Consider the following 23,181-nt stretch of genomic DNA (forward strand, 5'->3'; position numbering starts at 1 on the left):
TTCAGTTAGAGGAGGATTTGACCTCCCACAGCAATGCTGCCAAACTTAACTGCAGAGCTTCATTATTGCACTGGGGCCAAGAGGAGGATGTATGGAGCATGTGTTGGACGTTGTGGACTGCGTGTCCTGTGTGTGCTGGTACTTCTGCTCAATAAACTATGAGATGTGGACTGGTTGTCATCAATGACCTGAAAAGGTTTGATTTTAAAATATACAGATTACAAAAATCACCCTTTATACTGACTGGCACTGGGGGGCAGAAGTGGTGTCTGGAGCAGCAAGGAGATTTTAAAAACACAATAAAACAGAAACACTATCAAATATCAATAGTATTTATTTATTTGTGTATTTTCCAGACCATAATACCCCTTATTTGAATGTCACTACAGCACAAACTGATAAAGGGGAGATCAACAGGCAGGGCCCTGTCCAGAGAATCGTGCTGCAGGACAGTCCACAGGCAGCAATAGAGAGAGAGAGTGGTGGACTGTGGGGTGCACAGCAGAACGAGCACGTGATAAAAGCAGAGCCCTGATCACCCTCTGTCTTTGCATACAGAACACCCCCACCCCATCCAAAATATATATAGATATTGCATTTATTTATTTTTATATACGGCAGATATTTTTTAACATTAAACAATCCAGGCAGGATGAGCTCAGTGCATTCCGGCACAGTTTCACTTAATCTAGGACTGTTTCTTTTGCAAATCCCTCCCACTCTCCCTCTCCCTCTCCCTCTCTCAACAAACAATCTTATCCTCTAATGTCTTTTTCTTTTTAATTCCCCCCAAAATCTATCAGCTGGCTTCCATAATATGCTGAAACATTATCATAGCAGTTTTATGTACAAGTCTGTCCATTTCGCCCTGTCCATGTGTCCACTGTTTGTCTGTCCGTCTGTCTCTCTTTCTTTACTTTATCCCTTTGGCTTTCAGCTCCTCCTTCACCCTCTTCAGGTAGTCAGGGTCAGGATAGCCGAAACTGCAGAAACACAAGGGGCGCACACAGACGCAACAAACACACATAAACAACAGACACAAGTCAGCAAACACAGTGCACTATTTCAAGAAACACTGACACATTTATAAACAACCCCCACCTCCTCACACACACAGTGGGCAGTACTGACCTCTGAGGTCCACCGTGCATATTAGTTTTGTGATGGATGTCGTTCCAGGTGACAGTGTCCTCGGACCCGGTGGTCCTGGAGGTGCCCACAGTGAAGATCAGATTCTGGTCGAAGGCTTTCTGGAGCAGCCCCAGCACCTCGTTGCCCTCGGGGCTGTCAGGCAGGTAGGCCGTCCTCGAGGTTCCAATGAAACGTCTGCCTGGCTTGGGGTGCTTGTCCTGTAATCAGAGTCACACAGGACATGGGGTCAGCCAGAGCTGGGGGGGAGAGGAAGGCTGGGAGAGCATTCTGCTTCCAGTAGCTTCTCATCAGCTACAGCACCCCTGCCAGCTCAAGACAGATGTGTTGCTGGGAAGGCACGGGGGGAAGGGTGGGGGGAGTGGGTGTCGTCAGCAAGGGGACTGCTTTAGTTCATTATGGGCGGGGGTGGCAAACACTGATGGAAACTCATGATGCTGTGCCCTGAGATCACTATAGCCCACGTGTTTTTGAGCCACGGGTTAAATGTACTGACAACACAGTGACAATATCGCACAGCTGTCTGTCTGTCCCTGGACACCTGTGAACATACCAATGTAAGATATTATTTGTTAGAATGTATTCTAAATTCTGTGCTATCTGGTTCAGTAGAGGAAACAGAATTCTTTCCCCCACTATGTATGTAATCTGCATCAAGCACCCAATTCATGGTGGTGGCAAAATGTGATTGGTTGAAAGGAAACCTTATAAACTAGGAAAAAAAGAGAAGTTTAGTTTTTCAGGAGTTCGGGAGATCAAAGACAAGACAACGACAAGAGAAGAGCAGGAGGAAGAGAGAGAGACACACCGCTGCCTGCCTGACCAGACTGACCTAAGCTGCCCTGTGAGAAGAGGAGAAACCGGGTATTATCTGTTTCTTCCTGTAATCCAGCAGAAGCTTAATATTATTTATTAGTAATATAATTCAATGATATTTGTTTGCTATTTTTGTCACAAATAAATGATTATTGTACACCTGTAACTTGACTGCATCTTCCCTCTAAAAATAATGTTAAAAGAGAAACCAATTGACCTATGAGTTTTCAGTTCAACTATTTATTTAGATTGACTGAAAAACCAAGCATATCAAAATTCTCTTAAACCAATGGCAACCCATGCGCCCCAGGACAGGAATTTGTGCACATCCCCACCCCCCATGCTACCGCCACCAACACACATTTACATTCCACCCAAACACTTGCTGTTCTGTCAGCCATCATCAGGGCAACAACACATAGCAGACGCTCAGCAGACGCTCAGCAGACACACACTGGGAGCCCTCACGGACGCCCCCAGTCCCCCCTGCTCTTACCGTCTGTATCCCATTGGGAATCTCGTAGTCAATGCAGATTGAGCCGCAGTGGGGGAATCCTGGAAGGCTGGTAGCTGATTTGGTATGCCTCATCCTTCCTGGGGGCTGGTTCCCCTCCACCTTCCCGAACACATCCTTACAGACGGGGCACACTGCGCCTGAGACACGCACCGCCTCCTTCAGGCACCCCTCACAGAACTCGTGTTTGCACTGCAGTGCCATCTTCTTCTGAAAGGCATCCAGGCAGATGGGGCAGCGGTCCTCTGGATTGTGCGTCTCCCCCTCCGCGCCATGCCCCCCCCTGGCCCCCTCCTGCTCCTCCTTCTCCAGTGACGGCCCCCCCCATCTTCTCCTCAGTCTCTCCTCACCCTTGAAGGCCGGCCAGCCCAGTTTCTGCTCCACCTCATACACCACGGGGCCCAGGTGCTCTGGCAGCCCAATCAGCTTCCAGCCCCCGTACTTCTCTCCGGTTGCCACGTTGGGGTGTCTCTTGTGGATTTGGTAGAACATCTCCTTCACACTCTCTGTCTGTTTGGGGTCCATAGGGGCACAGGACAGGATCCCAGTTGCAGCCTTCTGGTAGAGCTGGAGGAGGGCAGTGAGAGCCTGGCACTGCAGAGGCACGCCCCCTTCCTGGCCAGGCAGCACCCGCACCCGCACCCTCCCCACAGAGGGCATAGTCTTCTCCCCTTTGAGGACCACCCCAAATTTCTTCTGCATGGCATCCAGCTGCTTCCTGTGTACGTGCTCAAGGAAGGTCCAGTAAGTCTCCTCCATCTCCAGCCCCTCCTCTACCAAAGGGTCCTGGCAGCTCATCTCCAGTTTAGACCTGATCCTCAGCCCCTCCCTTGACTGAGCCAGGCTGTCCTTGGGTCTGAACAACTGGCAGCCCACGGAAGTGGCGGTCAGCACCTGTCGGGCCTCCTGTCTCCTGGTCTCGACCAGGAGCTGCTCCAAGCGCCCTGGGTCCAGACTCTCCTCTGTGATCTGGACAGCTTCTATGTTGAAAGCCGCATCCTGCACCATCTTGGTGAATTCCATCTGGGCTCTCTCCACCGTGGCCTGGCCCTCTTTCCCAGCCTGGAAGGACACAGAGACCATGGCGTTCATCTCCACCCTGTTGTCCTTCTTGATCTGTTCAAGCTCCCTCCAGTAGGCCTTGCTGATGTAGTCGTACTGAACTGCAGGCAAAGTCACACTATCCATCTGCCTGGCACCCCCCTCCAGACCAGTCCCAGGACTCCCATTTACCAGACCCACGGCTGGGGCCCCACCACCAGGCCCACCCGCCCCGCCCAGCGGCTTCTGGGACTGGGAATCGAAGCGGCAGAGGTCCTGGTAGAAGGCCTCCACGTCCTGGAAAGTGCCTGTGACAGAGAGGGTGTCGGGGGAGGTAAGCCACTGATGGTACTGCTTCCTGAGGTGCTCCTGAGCTTCAGGGCCGAATGCTCTGAGGTCTGCCACCAAACTCACGGTCATTGGGAACGGTGTCTGAAAACATAGCCAAATAGACATCAATACATAAAGGCATCAATACACTGTGAACAACTGCTGGTCAGGGCAGGAACATGTTTACTGCCAACCAAAGACAGCACATACGCTGTCACACTTATGTTGCCAAAACAATTTATTTTGTATTAATCAAATTGTTTCTGCTCTTTCGATATTTATTTAACCTGTAGATCACCACGACATGTGTTTGTGTGCATTTGTGAGGCTCTGTGTTTGTGGGCATTTGTGTGTGTGTACAGTACTGTGCAAAAGTTTTAGGCAGGTGTGAAAAAATGCTGTAAAGTAAGAATGCTTTCAAAAATAGACATGTTAATAGATTATATTTATCAATTAACAAAATGCAAAATGAGTGAACAGAAGGAAATCTAAATCAAATCCATATTTGGTGTGACCACCCTTTGCCTTCAAAACAGCATCAATTCTTCTAGGTACACTTGCACAGTTTTTGAAGGAACTCGGCAGGTAGGTTGGCCCAAACATCTTGGAGAACTAACCACAGTTCTTCCGTGGATTTAGGCAGCCTCTGTTGCTTCTCTCTCTCCATGTAATCACATACACACTTGATGATGTTGTGAGATTGTCACATTGAAATACTGTGGGCTGATAAAGCTGAGAAAATAAATAAATGTATAGAAGGTTCTGTTGTATCATGGGTAGGAGGGGGTCTAAGTAGCCTATAGAGGCAATGTTTCATAGCACACTTTATCGCGTAGGCTCCCAAGGAAATGAGGAGGTTTTTCCCCATGTGAAAGAAGACAAAAGAGGGAGGAGAAAGAAGGAAGATACAAATGTTTGGCGCTAGCTTTGAATAGCTGTAAGAGATAATATCCCGTTTATTTTGTTTAGCTTTCTGTTATGGTGTGAAATAATATGCTTCTTGTGTTTTTGATTGTTTTCCTCCTTGCTCCCTTTCCCGTAGCCCTTGACTGTGACCCTACATCTTGACAGCACTTAGCTTTTACTGTCCTGGATATATGATCTCACTTACTGTACTTGCCTGTGTAAATTGGAAGTTGTAAAATGTATTATTTTGAATTGCTATGTTTTATGTAAATTTAATTTGTAATGTTTGATGCCTTTTCTTAACTGTATTTTTGCACTTTGTTTTGCAGTTATGTTGTAAGTCGCCCTGGATAAGGGCATCTGCCAAGAAAAAAAATAATAAAAATAAATAAATAATAATAATAAAAAAAAAAATAAATAAATAAATAATAATAATAATAATAATAATAATAATAATAATAATAATAATAATAATAATAATATGCATTGAATTTTATCGGTGACCAGCAAAGTAATGAAACCCTTGGAATATCCCAGCAACGCAGGAGACCGGTTTTATTAGTTTGGATCAGATTGTTGAAAACAATCGAAACTATGGACTATGGGCCAGTGCTTTAACTGGTGAGAGTGATCCTCTAGTTTTTCTTCTTTTCTATTTTTGTGGCTTTGGACTGTTTTTGGGAAGCGCGCCGTACGTATTGGCTTTGGATATAAAGGACTGAATTACTCGGGAACAGAAAATGATCGGGTCATATGAAAACACATGTATGATGTACACTCACCTAAAGGATTATTAGGAACACCTGTTCAATTTCTCATTAATGCAATTATCTAACCAACCAATCACATGGCAGTTGCTTCAATGCATTTAGGGGTGTGGTCCTGGTCAAGACAATCTCCTGAACTTCAAAATGAATGTCTGAATGGGAAAGAAAGGTGATTTAAGCAATTTTGAGCGTGGCATGGGTGTTGGTGCCAGACGGGCCGGTCTGAGTATTTCACAATCTGCTCAGTTACTGGGATTTTCACGCACAACCATTTCTAGGGTTTACAGAGAATGGTGTGAAAAGGGAAAAACATCCAGTATGCGGCAGTCCTGTGGGCGAAAATGCCTTGTTGATGCTAGAGGTCAGAGGAGAATGGGCCGACTGATTCAAGCTGATAGAAGAGCAACTTTGACTGAAATAACCACTCGTTACAACCCAGGTATGCAGCAAAGCATTTGTGAAGCCACAACACGTACAACCTTGAGGCGGATGGGCTACAACAGCAGAAGACCCCACCGGGTACCACTCATCTCCACTACAAATAGGAAAAAGAGGCTACAATTTGCACAAGCTCACCAAAATTGGACAGTTGAAGACTGGAAAAATGTTGCCTGGTCTGATGAGTCTCGATTTCTGTTGAGACATTCAGATGGTAGAGTCAGAATTTGGCGTAAACAGAATGAGAACATGGATCCATCATGCCTTGTTACCACTGTGCAGGCTGGTGGTGGTGGTGTAATGGTGTGGGGGATGTTTTCTTGGCACACTTTAGGCCCCTTAGTGCCAATTGGGCATCGTTTAAATGCCACGGCCTACCTGAGCATTGTTTCTGACCATGTCCATCCCTTTATGACCACCATGTACCCATCCTCTGATGGCTACTTCCAGCAGGATAATGCACCATGTCACAAAGATCGAATCATTTCAAATTGGTTTCTTGAACATGACAATGAGTTCACTGTACTAAACTGGCCCCCACAGTCACCAGATCTCAACCCAATAGAGCATCTTTGGGATGTGGTGGAACGGGAGCTTCGTGCCCTGGATGTGCATCCCACAAATCTCCATCAACTGCAAGATGCTATCCTATCAATATGGGCCAACATTTCTAAAGAATGCTTTCAGCACCTTGTTGAATCAATGCCACGTAGAATTAAGGCAGTTCTGAAGGCGAAAGGGGGTCAAACACAGTATTAGTATGGTGTTCCTAATAATCCTTTAGGTGAGTGTATGTTGATGTATAATGTTGGAGGGTTGTTACATATTATCAAATGAATGTAGATTACGAAACTATTAAAACCAAAGCTTAAGAATCTGTTAATTGAAAGAAATATAACTCCCCATCTTTATGCGTTGTATTGTTTTTTTTGTTGCATAGTTTAATAGATACTCTCGTAAAAGATCCCTTTATTTTCTATAACTCAAATTCAGCAATTAGCATTCGATTGTTACAATGTTGAGATCAGGGCTCTGTGGGGGCCATACCACCACTTCCAGGACTCCTTGTTCTTTTTCACGCTGAAGATAGTTCTTAATGACGTTCGCTGTATGCGTGAGGTCGTTGTCATGTTGCAGAATAAATTTGGGGCCAATCAGATGCCTCCCTGATGGTATTGCATGATGGATAAATATCTGCTTCTCAGCATTGAGGAGACCATTAATTCTGACCAAATCCCCAACTCCATTTACAGTAGATGGGTGTACCAGGGTCCCACTGTTTTCTGCCAATTCTGAGCTGGACATCTTCTGATTGCAAAGGGAAGTAAGCATGATGTGTCTTTCATCTGCTGCAGTAAGTTTCTTTGGCCGACCACTGCGTCTACACTCCTCAACGTTGCCCGTTTCTTTGTGCTTCTTCAAAAAAGCTTGGACAGCACATCTGGAAACCCCTGTCTGCCTTGAAATGTCTGCCTGTTAGAGACCTTGCTGATGCAGTAGAACTACCTTGTGTCTTGCTGCTTTGCTCAGTCTTGCCATGGTGTATGACTTTTGACATTAAACTGTCTTCAGCAACCTCACCTTGGTAGCAGATTTTGGCTGTTCCTCACCCAGTTTTATTCCTCCTTCACAGCCGTTTCTGTTTCAGTTAATGATTGTGTTTCAAACTACATATTGAATTGATGATCATTAGCACCTGTTTGGTATAATTGTTTAATCATACACCTGACTATATGCCTACAAAATCCCTGACTTTGTGCAAGTGTACCTAGAAGAATTGATGCTATTTTGAAGGCAAAAGGTGGTCATACCAAATATTGATTTGATGTAGATTTTTCTTCTGTTCACTCATTTTGCATTTAGTTAATTGATAAATATAATCTATTAACATGTCTATTTTTGAAAGCATTAGTAGTAAAATAAGGCACTCGGTAAGGGGGGTTGTGGGGAATTTGACTTTTGACCTTGAACTTGAGTTGGCCCCTTCCTAGGGGGCGTGTCCTGTGTCATTGGATAATTAGCATATTTGTGGGCAGAGTTGACATGTACAGGGTGGTGGGTTCTGTTTACATCTGAGTTGATGTTACAGGGCCCCTTTATAGCGGAATGTGGTGTGGTCTTAACTTTAGAAAATCATGAATTTCAATAAAACTCAATGAAAGCAACATTTGTAATAATATTAGTAACAAAACATCCAATTATTTTGTATAAATATCTAATATAATCCATTCATGCAATAAGATTAAATACAATACAGTGCATCCGGAAAGTATTCACAGCGCTTCACTTTTTCCACATTTTGTTATGTTACAGCCTTATTCCAAAATGGAATAAAATGCATTATTTTCCTCAAAATTCTACAAACAATATCCCATAATGACAACGTGAAAGAAGTTTGTTTGAAATCTTTGCAAATTTATTAAAAATAAAAAACAAAAAAAGCACATGTACATAAGTATTCACAGCCTTTGCTGTGACACTCAAAATTGAGCTCAGGTGCATCCTGTTTCCACTGATCAGACGGAAGCCACTCCTCAGTAAAAGGCACATGACAGCCCGTCTGGAGTTTGCCAAAAGGCACCTGAAGGACTCTCAGACCATGAGAAAAAAGATTGAACTCTTTGGCCTGAATGGCAAGCGTCATGTCTGGAGGAAACCAGGCACCGCTCATCACCTGGCCAATACCATCCCTACAGTGAAGCATGGTGGTGGCAGCATCATGCTGTGGGGATGTTTTTCAGAGGCAGGAACTGGAAGACTAGTCAGGATCGAGGGAAAGATGAATGCAGCAATGTACAGAGACATCCTTGATGAAAACCTGCTCCAGAGCGCTCTGGACCTCAGACTGGGGCGAAGGTTCATCTTCCAACAGGACAATGACCCTAAGCACACAGCCAAGATAACAAAGGCTACAGGACAACTGTAGCTGTCTGTCTAATAAACTGTCTAACTAACTAGACAGACATCCTGCATTTGTACTCTTTAAATGTTACATTTTACTTTTCGGTCTACTCTGAAGGAAGGTAATTAAAACAATACTAATTTAATTTGTATACAGAGACAGAGACAGAGAACAGGTTGATGTCCATAACTTTTGTCTTTTTAACTACTTTACTTATTTTGAACGTTATTTGGGGTATGAGTTGTACTGTAAAGTGATGTCAGATTTAGCAGAGAGGGACAAGCCGGTAAAAACATATTTTGTACAAAATAAGTGTAGCGTAAGTGGGGGTGTATTTTGATAAGAGCATTCAGAGCCTTAGCTGAAGCTCTGATCTAAAGAAGACCTCTCCCCCAAAGTTATCAGACTTCCTGAGCTCATCGGCACATTAACTGTTCTATATCAAAGTGGCAGTCTTGGGAGGATGGCACCGAGAATGGGCCAAATGGCTTGGAATCCCTGCTGTGAAACTGTCTGGGGAATATGGCATGGAGGTCATAAAATTCTTGTGGACAAGAGCCGAAATCCCGAAACAAAGCTAAACCAGGGCCAACCAGCATTTCCAAAAGATGGCATGGATTGACATCAGTCATAAATCGAGCCTCCTCCAATAGGACACTGGGGGCTGAAACCGAAATCCAATCTCACAAACTCAAGAACCAATAGTCTATTGATCTGACAGGCGTATAAAGGGTAGCGCACGGCATCTCTCTCTCTCTCTCACCTGAACCAGTAACCCGCTGCCACAGCTCAACTTGTAGCTCTGTTGCCAGAACCAAAACCAGAAACCAACTTAGTCTTTGGTGGCAACAGAAGAGTTAAACTGGGAGAAGGAGATTGAGCCGTAAGAAGAATTCTTTTAAAGGACTTTATTAAGTAAAGTACTTTAGAAACTGCGCGTGCTCGCCTGTACCCATCTCATCAGTGGAGTTTTACAGCTGGACAATTGACTAAGTCGACTGCAATACGAAAGTGTTCAGTCATTTAAATAGCTATTGAGTCTTAAGAAACTTGACCCTTGGAAACTAACAGGGCACTGCTTTCCTCAAGACTTTGTCTTCAAGTAACTACGGTGGAAAACCCTATTCATGACATTTGAGAAATCAATTAGAAATGTTATTCTGTGAGTCATAAACTCTAGAATGTGTAATATCATTTAGTATTTTCTTAAATATAAATGAGTGCTGGATTAAACTGTTTTGACAATTTTAGAAATAAAATCTGTCAACGCTGAGAAATATCTTCTCAATCCTGTTTAACTGTTTAGTCTGAAATTGACACATGTTAATAGACACTAGATTTTAGGGGGCCCAGCCTATCCTTAATCATTGAACAGTAATCAATTAGGGAGAATTGTGGTTACAAGAAATTATAGAATCTTTCTCGGCACCCAAACGTAAATGAGACTGATATATATAATGAGAAGTTATTTGACATAAATACTAACCTGCATAGTTAGTTGATTTCCGACTAACAATACTAATAAGAGGACTCACCTTCGTCTTACTAACCGGTATTGTAGTCAATGTGTTTGTAATTTTGTGTAACGTTTTGTGTGTCATCATATGCGATTCCATGGTCTTTGATTTGGTCACGGAAGTGATTTGTATTTGATTTGTTGATCTTCAGTGAATTTTAATACGTTTTTCCCTTTTTGTATAACTAGTGTAGTGCTACATTTTATCTTTGTTTTTAATAAATTTGAGAATTTATATCTTTGGAATTGGTGTCTGCGTCCAATTATTGCAGAAATTGAGTTCTACAAGATTCTAGGATTCTTGATAAGGTGATACTTCTTTAACTGAAATGTATAAGTGTACCTTACGCTACATAAGAATCAGAGATTTATCTATTTTATTAACTACTTCTTTATTGTTAATAACATACACAAGGTGGGCAGGAAGGAAATTATGCTATGTCAGACCACTGTATAGAAAATTAATCTGAACTGCACTGGGGCTGTACTGCTCACGTTTCAAAGATAATCATAAAACTATCGAAAGGGTGAATGAGAATCTGCAATACAATTTAAATCCTAGATGACTAAGACCTGCAATATGCTGTTATGTCCTAGCTGTTGATTTGACAGATTTGTCAGCACCTTCACTATATGTAAAAATAAAAAAACAGCTTTATGCTATCAACAGACATACAGTTAAAATGGATGCTAAATAGTTAAACTTGGCTCTTGAAACAGAGAAGGGCATTAAGAGGCTTCTGGAGATGCCTGAGTTCAGACCCCCAACCCATACAGAGACACTTAAACTCCTGTTGAGGAGACCTATGAGTAATAAAATAATAAAATTGATATATGCAATAAGCCCACAAAGTATTTTACACAATTCATTAAGGAGTGTGAAATATGAATATAATGTAGACCCAATTTCTGTTTGCTGTGTATGTTTTGTTACAACTGGAATTTACTTGGATATAGAAAATACATTTTATAAAGCATTTCCCAAATTTCAACATTTGTAGCGAAATAGTCAAATCTATCATATCGATATGATGTCATGTATTTCAGTGCACTGTGCATGTTTCAACACAATTGTAAATTACTTATAGACAATGAGTCTTATAAAGCAGTTTGCAAAACTAAACATTTGAAATGAAATACAGCTGGTTTCTCGCATATCTGTTCAATATCACCCCTGTTTCTGTTTACTGGGCATGATTAATTAAAACATTTTTAACTCTTTATTTGAATGTTCGTAAAGGGTCTTGTGAAGAATTGGAAAATCAGAACTACTACACGTCTCACTTACATGCAAAACTTGTGTAAAGCCGTAAAAAGGAAGACTTAAAGTCAGACACCTAGATAAGAACTTCATAGATTTAATACAGAATATAATTTAGAGATGTTACTGAATTGCATTACTCAAACAGGGTAGAAGTGCCTGACCGCTGGATTTGTACAGGATTTCTGGTGATAAAATTTCAGTCATTAGGGGGTCTAGTTTTGTGTTGCTTGATAGAACCGTACAGCTCCCTGCAAACCCCCACCGCGGTGCTGAGAGCAGGACGTGCTGCTTCTGAAGCCCCTCCACTGCAGTGTGATCGTGTCAGGGCTTCATGACTCTTGTCTTTTGGAATGACTCTGTAAACTGTTTTGGTGAAGTAAATTCTTAATACAACGTTCACATATTTGACTGTGTCGGTTTGGTCTTTTTATAACTCTCCCTGTTATTATGGTTATGTTATTTATTTATTTATTTATTTATTTATCGGTTTTCTCTGTTTCTAGCCCCATCTCTCTTTTTCTGTGCCTGATTGTTTTGGGGTAACCCTATCTCACTAAAGACCTGCTTGATTTACTCATGATCCAGTGTAACTCTTGTGTGACTGTGTCTCCCTCTCCGATCTTTCGCTTTTGCTGCTCCTTCTTGTCTGTATTCTGTTTATGTGTGCTGTTAGATAGGTCTCACTCCCTGTGATGCCGAGACTGGAGATTATTTATCTAGAAAAAGTGTAAATCTACTGGTTTAATAGACATATATACTTAATTGTTTATACATATTTAATATGTCTAAAGTTACTAAAGGTAATATTATTGTTTCTTAGCTCATGGGGTTCATTCTTTATTTCTGTAAGAAAGTTATTACTATAAGGCTTCTGTTTGACCTTGGAGAGTTATCGAACTAACAAAGACAGCTGTGCTAATTTAAATGTCAATTATATACTGTATTTCTTAAGTTAAATAAGTATGGTTTAGTTTCATGTACTTACTGTCAAGGGAAAAATGATTAAAATTGTGTTTACATTCTTTATGTCTGTAAGAATGTTACTAGTTAGTTGTACTGAAGGCTGTTCAAACTTCTTACTCTCAATACAACCAAGACCATTAAGATCATCAGACTGCACCCCCAAAGCTATTCTAATGTGTAAATTATATAAATATACATACACACATAGGTTTGGGCTTTAATCGTATTGAGTATATTAACTTATTGTTTTTAATCTTATTGCATGAATGGATTATATTAGATATTTATTTAAAATAATTTGATGTTTTGCTACTAATATTATTACTAATATTATTTATCTCTGTAAGTAAAAGTTGCAATCTAGTACAAATCTGTGCAAAGTGGAGGAAGGGCTGAAACTAGGATCTGTAAAAGGAAAAAAAGAAACCTGGGGCCGTGATCTCCATCCTGCACTCAGATACACGGGCACACGCACACACACACACACACCGCCACATACAACCCCAAGATTCTTATATATATATAAGGTGTGAATATACAATATAATTGTGTGAGATAATATCGGTTATTTGTCTTGTTGCTATGTTATGTATTCCATGATATCCAGCCTGCACGTCATAAAACCAGTCTACCGTGGGGACCCCGGCAGTCATGTAGTCAAGCATAAATCAGACTCTCTCTCACACTCACACTCACACACAGACACCCAAACACATACCCCAGAACCCAGACACACACACACACACACGTATATATATTTGATCATTGTATGTAATCAAGCTTTACATTAACCTTTTCTTTAAATAAGAAATTTGATATTGTCTATAACTCTGGACATTAATTTTACTGTGCAATAGTAGATTATATTGTTTATTTGGCTTACTGTTTCTTTTAATTTCATCCGTGTTCGGGGTATCTGGGCACATATGTTGACACACCGATTATAAAACTGTCGAGATCTCTAGACACTTCTCATTATTACCAAGTAAACCTGTGTGCAGAAAATACTTATTTAATAGAGGGTCTCTTTTCATTCTTTCTTTCTTTTTCTTTTATTTTTATTTTTTCTCTCCCTGAGGACTCTGGTATCTTTTTATTCTTTATATATTTTGTTATTTCTTATTATTTTAACATTTTATACTTGGACGTCGGTTTGTGCTCGGTTTGTGCCGGTTTGTGCCGTTAAAACAAACACTGTAACTATTTCCCTTCCTTAGAAATAACAAATATGATTTGGGGCTGTGACGTCATTCTCCATCCCATGTCATCCGAATTGCTCCAAACCGGTGTCATTCGTTTGTGCTCGATTTGTGCCGGTTTGCGCTATTAAAAGAAACAATCTAACTAATTCCCTTACATAGAAATAACAAAATTATATCCCGGATCTGTGACATCAGTCATGCATTTACCCCATCTCGTCCAGTGCACTCATTTTCTGACTCGTTCGTTTGTGCTCTCAGTGCCGGTTTCTTACCGTTGCTGTCATTTTCTTTTAATATTGACAGTTTGATCATTGGCAGTAACTTCAAGCTTCAAATCCAAGTCACATATGCCCTGTATCTGTGCTCGTGTAGCACTTGTTTGAATTCACCTCGTGTATATTGGTACTTAACATAATGTTGTTTGTGTTCTGGTCCATTGCTGAACCAAGTATTACATTTATTACCATTATGTTTTAGGAGTTTATTCAAAGTACAAAGTAGACTAACTTAACCTCAGTGAGTATATCGTTAAGGCTACTGTGTTATAATAACTGTTTGCTCGATTAGTTAGTGTGTAACTTGATACAAGTTCAGCTTATGTTCACAATGGTTATTGCATTATGCAACGACCATGATGATTGGATAGGATAAACAGTTTCATAAGAAATGGAGATAGTTGAAGCTTTTCATCTTCAGATTTGGCTCACAGTTCTCAGAGAAAGGTGCATAAACAGTGAAGCAAGTACAGGTGAGGTGTGTGTTTTATTATGTTTCAAATATTTTACAGTGGAGACCGCTTATAGTGATCACGGTTATAACGATCAACCGCTTATATGGATCAAAAAGCTTGGGACGGAATCGTTCCTATACAAATTCTGTTTAAATGATTTGCTTATAGTGATCAAGTACTCCGCTTATAGTGTTCATTTTGGGTCTTTTCATACATTTCAACATATGGAGAAAAATAAATAAAACGACGAACGTGATCGTTATAAGGGGTCTCCACTGTACTAAAAAAGTCTAAACATAGATTAGTCTTAATTTGATAGCTAGACTAATCTCATGCAAGTTGGCATTTGGCATTGATAGTCTACAGTTTATTTATTGTGTTTGAAATGCACTGAAACCACCAGCAAGCTGTGTCTTAGCCTAGCCTATTTGCACTACCGACGTATTTTGAAAGTATATCAAATTCAGGTAATACCGAAGCTGTCAGTTTCATTACTTTATATTCATGCAATAAATATATAAATGGTAATTAAATGGTAATCTGCATGAGAAATAAATTAAACATAAAAAAATCGGAAATAACGATATAACATCCGCTTATAGTCATCAATTTGACCCGGACGGATGTGTAAAGCAATTGGTCGGGAACCTGTCACCCTTGGGACTTGCACGTTTTGTTTATTTATTATTAATTGTTTTTCATTATTTTGTTTTGAGACCTTTATTTTGGTTTGGACTACTTATTTACTTCACTATTATTTTCTTTTTTATTTGATTGCACGTATTCACGTTTTTAAAACCACTCGCTCTCGCTCTTTTATTGTATTTTCTATTTTTATTTTGAGCGCTCTTTTATAATTTATTTTGTTTCTCACGCTGCAACTCAGCCAAGGGCCCAGTGAGACGGACGGTAATAGAGATTTTGGGCAGCCCCCTGTGTTCCTTGCGGTGGGAGCTGTTAAACCTTTTGTGCTTCTTATGTTTCTCTGGATCTTCTACACGAGAGCAGCAGAACTTCCAGAGGGGAGCAGAGCAGCAATGGGCTCGGAGGCGCAGAGGCGGGACACTGGAGATCAGGGCCCCTGTCCCGAGTACCCAGACAAGGAAGTGGAAGCTGGTGCTCCGCCAGCTGTGCTGTTGCAATTATTTAGGAGCTCCTCTTACTCGACTGGCTGTTTCTTTTTTCTCTGTTCTCCTTCTGTTGTTCTTGAGGTATTGCGGATGAAGGCAGGATTTCTATCAAGACGCTCGCCTACCGCTCGAGTGGAAGACGGTCCGGGAGCCCTGGTGGACGAGTCCAGTATTTTATTTGTTGTGTTTTAATTATTTTTAACCTTTGTATGAAACGTAGGAAGTAATTGTATTAAATGATTGAAACCCATCCCTTTGTACTGTTCTGCTGCAACTGGTGTGTGGACCCCTGGATAAAATAATCTTCAGGAAGAGGTATTTTTGTAGTTGGTTGTGGCTGCTCGGGGGTGTTGTAGCCCTAAGACTCCTTGATACTCAACAGCCGAAATTCAGTTAAGACCAAAAAAACATCTTATGCTGTTGTAAGTTTCTTTTTCTTTTTTTCATCACAGTATCATATGAAATATCATTAATGTCAAATAACTTGGTAATTAGTTACGTTTAAATTTCAACATGTAATCAATATTGAAGATTAAGGTATCAAGCAGAATGCAGCTTACAGCATTGCTATTTAAAGATGGAACAAAGAACAGACAACACCCAATGCTTGTGTATACTTTCAAATGCAAAGATTAAAACGCTTCAACTATCTCCATTTCTTATGAAACTGTTTATCCTATCCAATCATTCCATCATGGTCGTTGCATAATGCAATAACCATTGCGAACATAAGCTGCACTTGTATCAAGTTACACACTAACTAATCGAGCCAACGGTTATTATAACACAGTGGCCTTAACGATATACTCACTGAGGTTAAGTTAGTCTACTTTTTACTTTGAATAAACTCCTAAAACATAATGGTAATAAACGAGATGTAATACTTGGTTCAGCGATGGACCAGAACACAAACAACATTATGTTAAGTACCAATATACACGAGGTGAATTCAAACAAGTGCTACAGGAGCACAGATACAGGGCATATGTGACTTGGATTTGAAGCTTGAAATTACTGCCAAAGATCAAACTGGCAATATTAAAAGAAACACAAGAGAGCACAAACGAACGAGTCAGAAAATGAGTGCATTGGACGAGATGGGGTAAATGCATGACTGATGTCACAGATCCGGGATATAATTTTGTTATTTCTATGTAAGGGAATTAGTTAGATTGTTTCTTTTAATAGCGCAAACCGGCACAAATCGAGCACAAATGAATGGCACCGGTTTGGAGCAATTTGGACAACATGGGGTGGAGAGAGGCGTCACCGCTCCCGAAAACATTCTTGCTATATCTAAGGAAGGGAAATAGTTACAGCGTTTGTTTTAACGGCACAAACCGGCACAAATCAAGCACAAACGAATGGCACCGGTTTGGAGCGATTTGAGCGAGATGGGGTGGAGAGTGACATCACAGCCCAAAAAAGAATGCTTAATATCTCAAACACCAAACCAGCACAAATTTTCATTTTTGCGGCACAAATCAACACAAACACAGCACAAATTAATGCAATAGTTTTGGTGATTATTTAATTATATGGGGTGCCAACTTCACGAAGGTGAAAAAGACTTGTGCCTCTTAAACTACCCGCAGCCCCCCCATCACCACCACTTCTACAGCTCGATATCTCTCACCACATTCTGCTCTAAAGGGGCCCTGTAACATCACCTCAAATGTAATCAGAACCTGTCCATCCGTGATGCCGGACAAATTCAACATCAACAAATGCCCTGAAACTCCACCCTCGGTACTCTATTTCTTCAGTGCCCTGTAAACCCCTCCCACAAAACCCCCACACTGACATAACCCTTGTCCATTTGAAAGCGGTAAACCCTTTGGACCTGTTGAAGAGACAGCCTCGCATCACTCAAATATAGAAAAAGAGCTTTTGGAGCTTCACTCGCAGAGAAAAATAGCTATTTTTTAAATAATCAGTCTGGCTCTTTTGGTGGGGGGGTGGGGTTGAAAAACATTTGAAGAACCCCCACCATCCTGTACATTCCATCAGGGCCCCGTCAACTCCACCCACAAATATGTTAAATATTCAGTGACGCGGGACATGCACCCTAGGAGGGGGCCCTCCAGTTCAACTCAAGTTCAAGGTCAAAGGTCAAATCACCTGCAAACCCCCTTACCGGGTGCCCTCTATTACTACTAGCATTCTTACTTTACAGCATTTTTTCACACCTGCCTAAAACTTTTGCAGTACTGTACGTGTGTGCATTTCTGTGAGTGTGATTGCGTGTGTGTGTAAGTTAGGGATACAACAATTAGTCGACTTTTTTCAACTGTCAAATAGTAATTTAGCTACATATGTTAACCCTATCTTACCTGTTCTTATTAATATCCTTGATCTAAACTCGTTAGCCTAATATTATACTTGGTCCCTATTCCTAACTCTGTGTGAGACCAACAATTTTATTCCAAATCAGCAGTAGGTGGCAGTAATGCATCACTTTTTGTCATCCACCTGTATGCGTCACACTTGAAAAATGTCTCAGGGCAAGCCTCCACTGTGAGTTTTTTGTCTATAATCAGAGCACTGTATTTACAGAGTTCGGTGAACTCAGGAATACGACACCATGTTGGCACCAGTGTTTTGATTATTCAAATAATTAATTATTTTATGTATAGAATAATCGATAATCATAATAATCGAAAGCATCAGCCCTACTGTAAGTGTGTGTGGATCTGTGTTAGTGGGTAGGTGTATGCGTGTGAATGTGAGAGATCTTCTATTTTTCATTCAAGCACATCTGGAACACTGGGACACTCACCAGTGGCGTGCTTGTGGCCATGAGCGGCAGTGGAGCGCTGGGGGTAACGCTTAACAGCGGTGGATCTTTGGGGGCCGTGCTCAGCAGCAGTGACATGGTGTCAGGCTGGGAGAAGTGTGCCTTGAACTGGCCTCTGAAATCCTTGGTGAACTGCAGCTCGAAGGTTTTCATCTCCAGCAGCTCGGTCACAGCTGGAAGAGAAATACAGTTCATTATACTAAATGAAGTGAAGATGGGGGAATCCTGTGAAACCACAACTTCCACTGAACTACAGGAGGAAACGGGCCGTTCCATTCCAACCTGAGCGTCCCCTGTATGAATACCTTTTAAATGATAGAACAAATCAATTATGAACTCCCCCTTTCTCCTTCCCTAAATGGACTCATCTACTGGGCAACCTGAACTGTTTGGTTGGTGTCACTCCTGGAGAAAACCCCCCATTCAATTACAACCATGGCATCGGCCCCCAGATTTGAGGCAATATATACAGTGAGGGAAAAAAGTATTTCATCCCCTGCTGATTTTGTACGTTTGCCCACTGACAAAGAAATGATCAGTCTATAATTTTAATGGTAAGTGTATTTTAACAGTGAGAGACAGAATAACAACAAAAAAATCCAGAAAAAGCATTTCAAAAAAGTTATAAATTGATTTGCATGTTAATGAGGGAAATAAGTATTTGACCCCTTCGACTTAGTACTTGGCGGCAAAACCCTTGTTGGCAATCACAGAGGTCAGACGTTTCTTGTAGTTGGCCACCAGGTTTGCACACATCTCAGGAGGGGTTTTGTCCCACTCCTCTTTGCAGATCCTCTCCAAGTCATTAAGGTTTCGAGGCTGACGTTTGGCAACTCGAACCTTCAGCTCCCTCCACAGATTTTCTATGGGATTAAGGTCTGGAGACTGGCTAGGCCACTCCAGGACCTTAATGTGCTTCTTCTTGAGCCACTCCTTTGTTGCCTTGGCTGTGTGTTTTGGGTCATTGTCATGCTGGAATACCCATCCACGACCCATTTTCAATGCCTTTGAGCCGCAATACAGTATGGGAGTCACGAAGACTTCCAATGGTGCTTTTCTCCTTGTCTATATAATGGAAAACCTGCCTCATTTCATATTCAAAACATTCTTTAAAAATGACTATTGCATTTTTCAACATGATGCACCTGGATTGTATTAGAGACATATACATGTTATTATTTCAATCAGCACTGCTTTCACCTGGCCTGACAAGAGCGCTTTATCAGTGCTGTTTCAAAGCTTTCTTTAAAAAAAAGCATGATGCACTTGGATTGTATTAGAGATGCTCCTCCTTAACATATATGGGTTTTTATTTCAACCAGCACTGTTTTCATCTGGCCTGGCAAGGGGGCTTTATTGAGTGTTATCTCTAGTAGACGGCTTCATGAATATTTATGAGCATGCATCAAGCCTGAGGCCTGGTTTGGTTGCTATAGACAGGTGACAGATTGGTGGCAACTCAAAACATAAGAGAGAGCGTGTGGGTTATTATTATTATGATTATTATTATTATTAATAATAATATTGTTGTAATTTATAACAAATTGATATAATCAGTAATACTAATATCTTGGAAGTGTTCAGTATTTATTGTATTATATATGAAGTAACATGTACAGGATATCATCCAGTGGAAAACAGAAAAGAGATTCTTATTTTTATTGGTTGTGTTGCCACACCTTCATGACATTCACATTTCAACATCTACTTCTACTTAAAATGATAATAATTATTATTGTAAAAATTCACACGCTATCTATTATTTTTTAAATCACAGCCAATCTCTCTGTCACTTCGATAACAAACCAAACTTCCTAGATGAAGGTTCTCTGCCTCAGCACTCTTGTGTGCTCATGAATATTCATGATCTGGCTACTAGAAACAGCACTGATAAAGCGCTCTTGTCAGGCCAGGTGAAAGCAGTGAAGGTTTAAATAAAAACCCATATATGTTAAGGAGGAGCATCTCTAATACAATCATGCAAGTGCATCATGCTTTTTTTTAAAGAAAGCTTTGAATATGAAATGAGGCAGTTTTTCCATTATATTGATAGGGAGAAAACCGCCACTGGAACTCTTTGTTACTCCCATAATGCGGAGATGACTATCTTGTTTAAATAGAAGATCTTTGAGTACAGTGTCAATACTTCTTGGTTATTTGGTTCAATTTACAATGCAGTCCTCTCACCTGAAGGGGGTGCTATCTCCACAGTAGCACACTGTGGGTTGCCCTGCACCAGCGTCAGGGCCATGACTTCACAGTCAGTTATTGCCTTGGCACAGAATGTCTGCAGTGATTTCTCTAACATTTTAGACCACCTTGTGGGCACTTCCTGCTCAAGGGGAAATTCCACAGTGAGATAGAGCTGCGCCGTCTCTATCACTTTGGGCTGCAGATCCAGCTGTGAGCCCATTGGGTCATCCTGGACCTGGTCCTGATCCTGGTTCCCATTCTCCAATGGACTCACATCCTGAAAGAGAAGCCCGTCCCACAGTGAAACCTGCACCAAACTACCCAGTACTGACTGTACTATACTGTACAGAGTTTGTGTCTTTAGTCTGTGTATAGTAAGGGACAGTGTGTATGTCTTTAGTGTGTCTATTGGAAGGGACAGTGTGTGTGTCTTTAGTGTGTCTATAGTAAGGGACTGAGCGTATGTCTATAGTAAGGAACAGTGTGTCTATAGTAAGTAACAGTGTGTGTGTCTATAGTAAGGGACAGTGTGTATGTCTTTAGTGTGTCTATTGGAAGGGACAGTGTGTGTGTCTTTAGTGTGTCTATAGTAAGGGACTGAGCGTATGTCTATAGTAAGGAACAGTGTGTCTATAGTAAGTAACAGTGTGTGTGTCTATAGTAAGGGACAGTGTGTATGTCTTTAGTGTGTCTATTGGAAGGGACAGTGTGTGTGTCTTTAGTGTGTCTATAGTAAGGGACTGAGCATATGTCTATAGTAAGGAACAGTGTGTCTATAGTAAGTAACAGTGTGTGTGTCTATAGTAAGGGACAGTGTGTATGTCTTTAGTGTGTCTATTGGAAGGGACAGTGTGTGTGTCTTTAGTGTGTCTATAGTAAGGGACTGAGCGTATGTCTATAGTAAGGAACAGTGTGTCTATAGTAAGTAACAGTGTGTGTGTCTATAGTAAGGGACAGTGTGTATGTCTTTAGTGTGTCTATTGGAAGGGACAGTGTGTGTGTCTTTAGTGTGTCTATAGTAAGGGACTGAGCATATGTCTATAGTAAGGAACAGTGTGTCTATAGTAAGTAACAGTGTGTGTGTCTATAGTAAGGGACAGTGTGTATGTCTTTAGTGTGTCTATTGGAAGGGACAGTGTGTGTGTCTTTAGTGTGTCTATAGTAAGGGACTGAGCTTATGTCTATAGTAAGGAACAGTGTGTCTATAGTAAGGAACAGTGTGTCTATAGTAAGTAACAGTGTGTGTGTCTATAGTAAGGAACAGTGTGTCTATAGTAAGTAACAGTGTGTGTGTCTATAGTAAGGGACTGAGCGTATGTCTATAGTAAGTAACAGTGTGTGTGTCTATAGTAAGGGACAGTGTGTATGTCTTTAGTGTGTCTATTGGAAGGGACAGTGTGTGTGTCTTTAGTGTGTCTATAGTAAGGGACTGAGCGTATGTCTATAGTAAGGGACAGTGTGTGTGTGTCTTTATCGTGTCTATAGTAAAGGACAGGGTGTATGTCTATAGTAAGGAACTGTGTGTATGTGTTTGTCTTTAGTGTGTCTATAGTAAGGGACAGGGTGTGTGTCTTAATGTGTGTATTGGAAGGGACAGTGCATGTGGTTGAGGACTTATCAATGTCTTTGATTACATCTGCTGCCTGAAGAATGCTGACCAGCACCAATCAACACATCAAACACAACAAGGGAAAGTGCGCTCTCACCATGTCCATGGCCTCTTCATTTACATTGTAGTTTGCCATGTCTTCCTCTGCTTTCTGATCCTCCTCTCTACAGCTGGCAGGTGAGCACACTCACTCTCACGGGTCGCTCTGGTAGCTCTGTCTCGATGACCTGTTTCAGAAGCAAATCACAAGACAGAATCGCAGGATGACTGATTGTCTAGAGAGACCTGAACCCCCACAGAAATTAAACTGCCCGCAACTGTAAACAAGTCAAAGGAATAAACGGAAGAACAACAACGACAACAACAAACCTGTTATACCATTAATTTCCATGCGATTTTCAAAATCGAAAGTTGGACAGGCACCGATTACTTTCGCTTCAGGGCTGTATTTAACTTCGCCTTTTCCGCCTTCGCTTTACGGTCAAAACAGCACGGAAAGTCGCATCAGATCTGACTTTGATGGAAACTCGTTCTTACAAAACCCTCGGCTCCGAATTAAAACACCAAACTCACTCGCATTAAGCCGTTAACGTGACATTGCGATGCGCCCAACTGTCTTTCAGTCGGACCTTTAAAAACACGGGCGCCTGGGTCTCCTCTAATGTCAACCCCGAGACCTGTCAGCGGCCGCAGCGTGAGAGCCGCAGCCGGTTTGTGGAGTTTATTTACGGGAAGGTGCGAGTGGCAGCCCCTCTTACCTCGCAGCCCCGCAGTCGCAGCTCTGTTCACACGGCGCGTCACTTCGCTTTCGGCGGCAGAAATGAAAGCGAAACTGAAGCAGCAGTGCGGACGTCGCTCTGATAATATCAACCCTGTCTGGATGGCAGAGCGAAATAACGGACCCAACGCGTCCG

The 23,181-nt window shown here is 41.5% G+C and overlaps 1 protein-coding gene across 4 annotated transcripts; it reads right to left on the reverse strand.

Annotated features, from left to right (window-relative positions):
* Nucleotides 1-316: 316 nt before the first annotated feature.
* LOC136752858 (E3 ubiquitin-protein ligase DTX3L) lies at nucleotides 317-23,117 on the reverse strand. 4 transcript variants are annotated; one of them, XM_066708533.1, is made up of 7 exons: nucleotides 23,026-23,117; nucleotides 22,365-22,494; nucleotides 20,653-20,935; nucleotides 18,448-18,638; nucleotides 2,462-3,952; nucleotides 1,132-1,349; nucleotides 317-983 (listed from the first exon to the last, which is right to left on the reverse strand). In XM_066708533.1, exons 2-7 carry the CDS (start codon nucleotides 22,401-22,403, stop codon nucleotides 914-916), a joined length of 2,292 nt encoding a protein of 763 aa, XP_066564630.1. In that variant the 5' UTR covers nucleotides 22,404-22,494; nucleotides 23,026-23,117; the 3' UTR covers nucleotides 317-913. The 4 variants fall into 4 exon arrangements, with proteins under 4 accessions (XP_066564630.1, XP_066564632.1, XP_066564631.1 ...); XM_066708535.1 differs by lacking the exon at nucleotides 23,026-23,117 and adding an exon at nucleotides 22,646-22,779; XM_066708534.1 differs by lacking the exon at nucleotides 23,026-23,117 and adding an exon at nucleotides 22,637-22,778.
* Nucleotides 23,118-23,181: the final 64 nt, after the last annotated feature.

The sequence above is a fragment of the Amia ocellicauda genome, chromosome 7, assembly GCF_036373705.1.
Source record: "Amia ocellicauda isolate fAmiCal2 chromosome 7, fAmiCal2.hap1, whole genome shotgun sequence".
Lineage (NCBI taxonomy): Eukaryota > Metazoa > Chordata > Actinopteri > Amiiformes > Amiidae > Amia > Amia ocellicauda.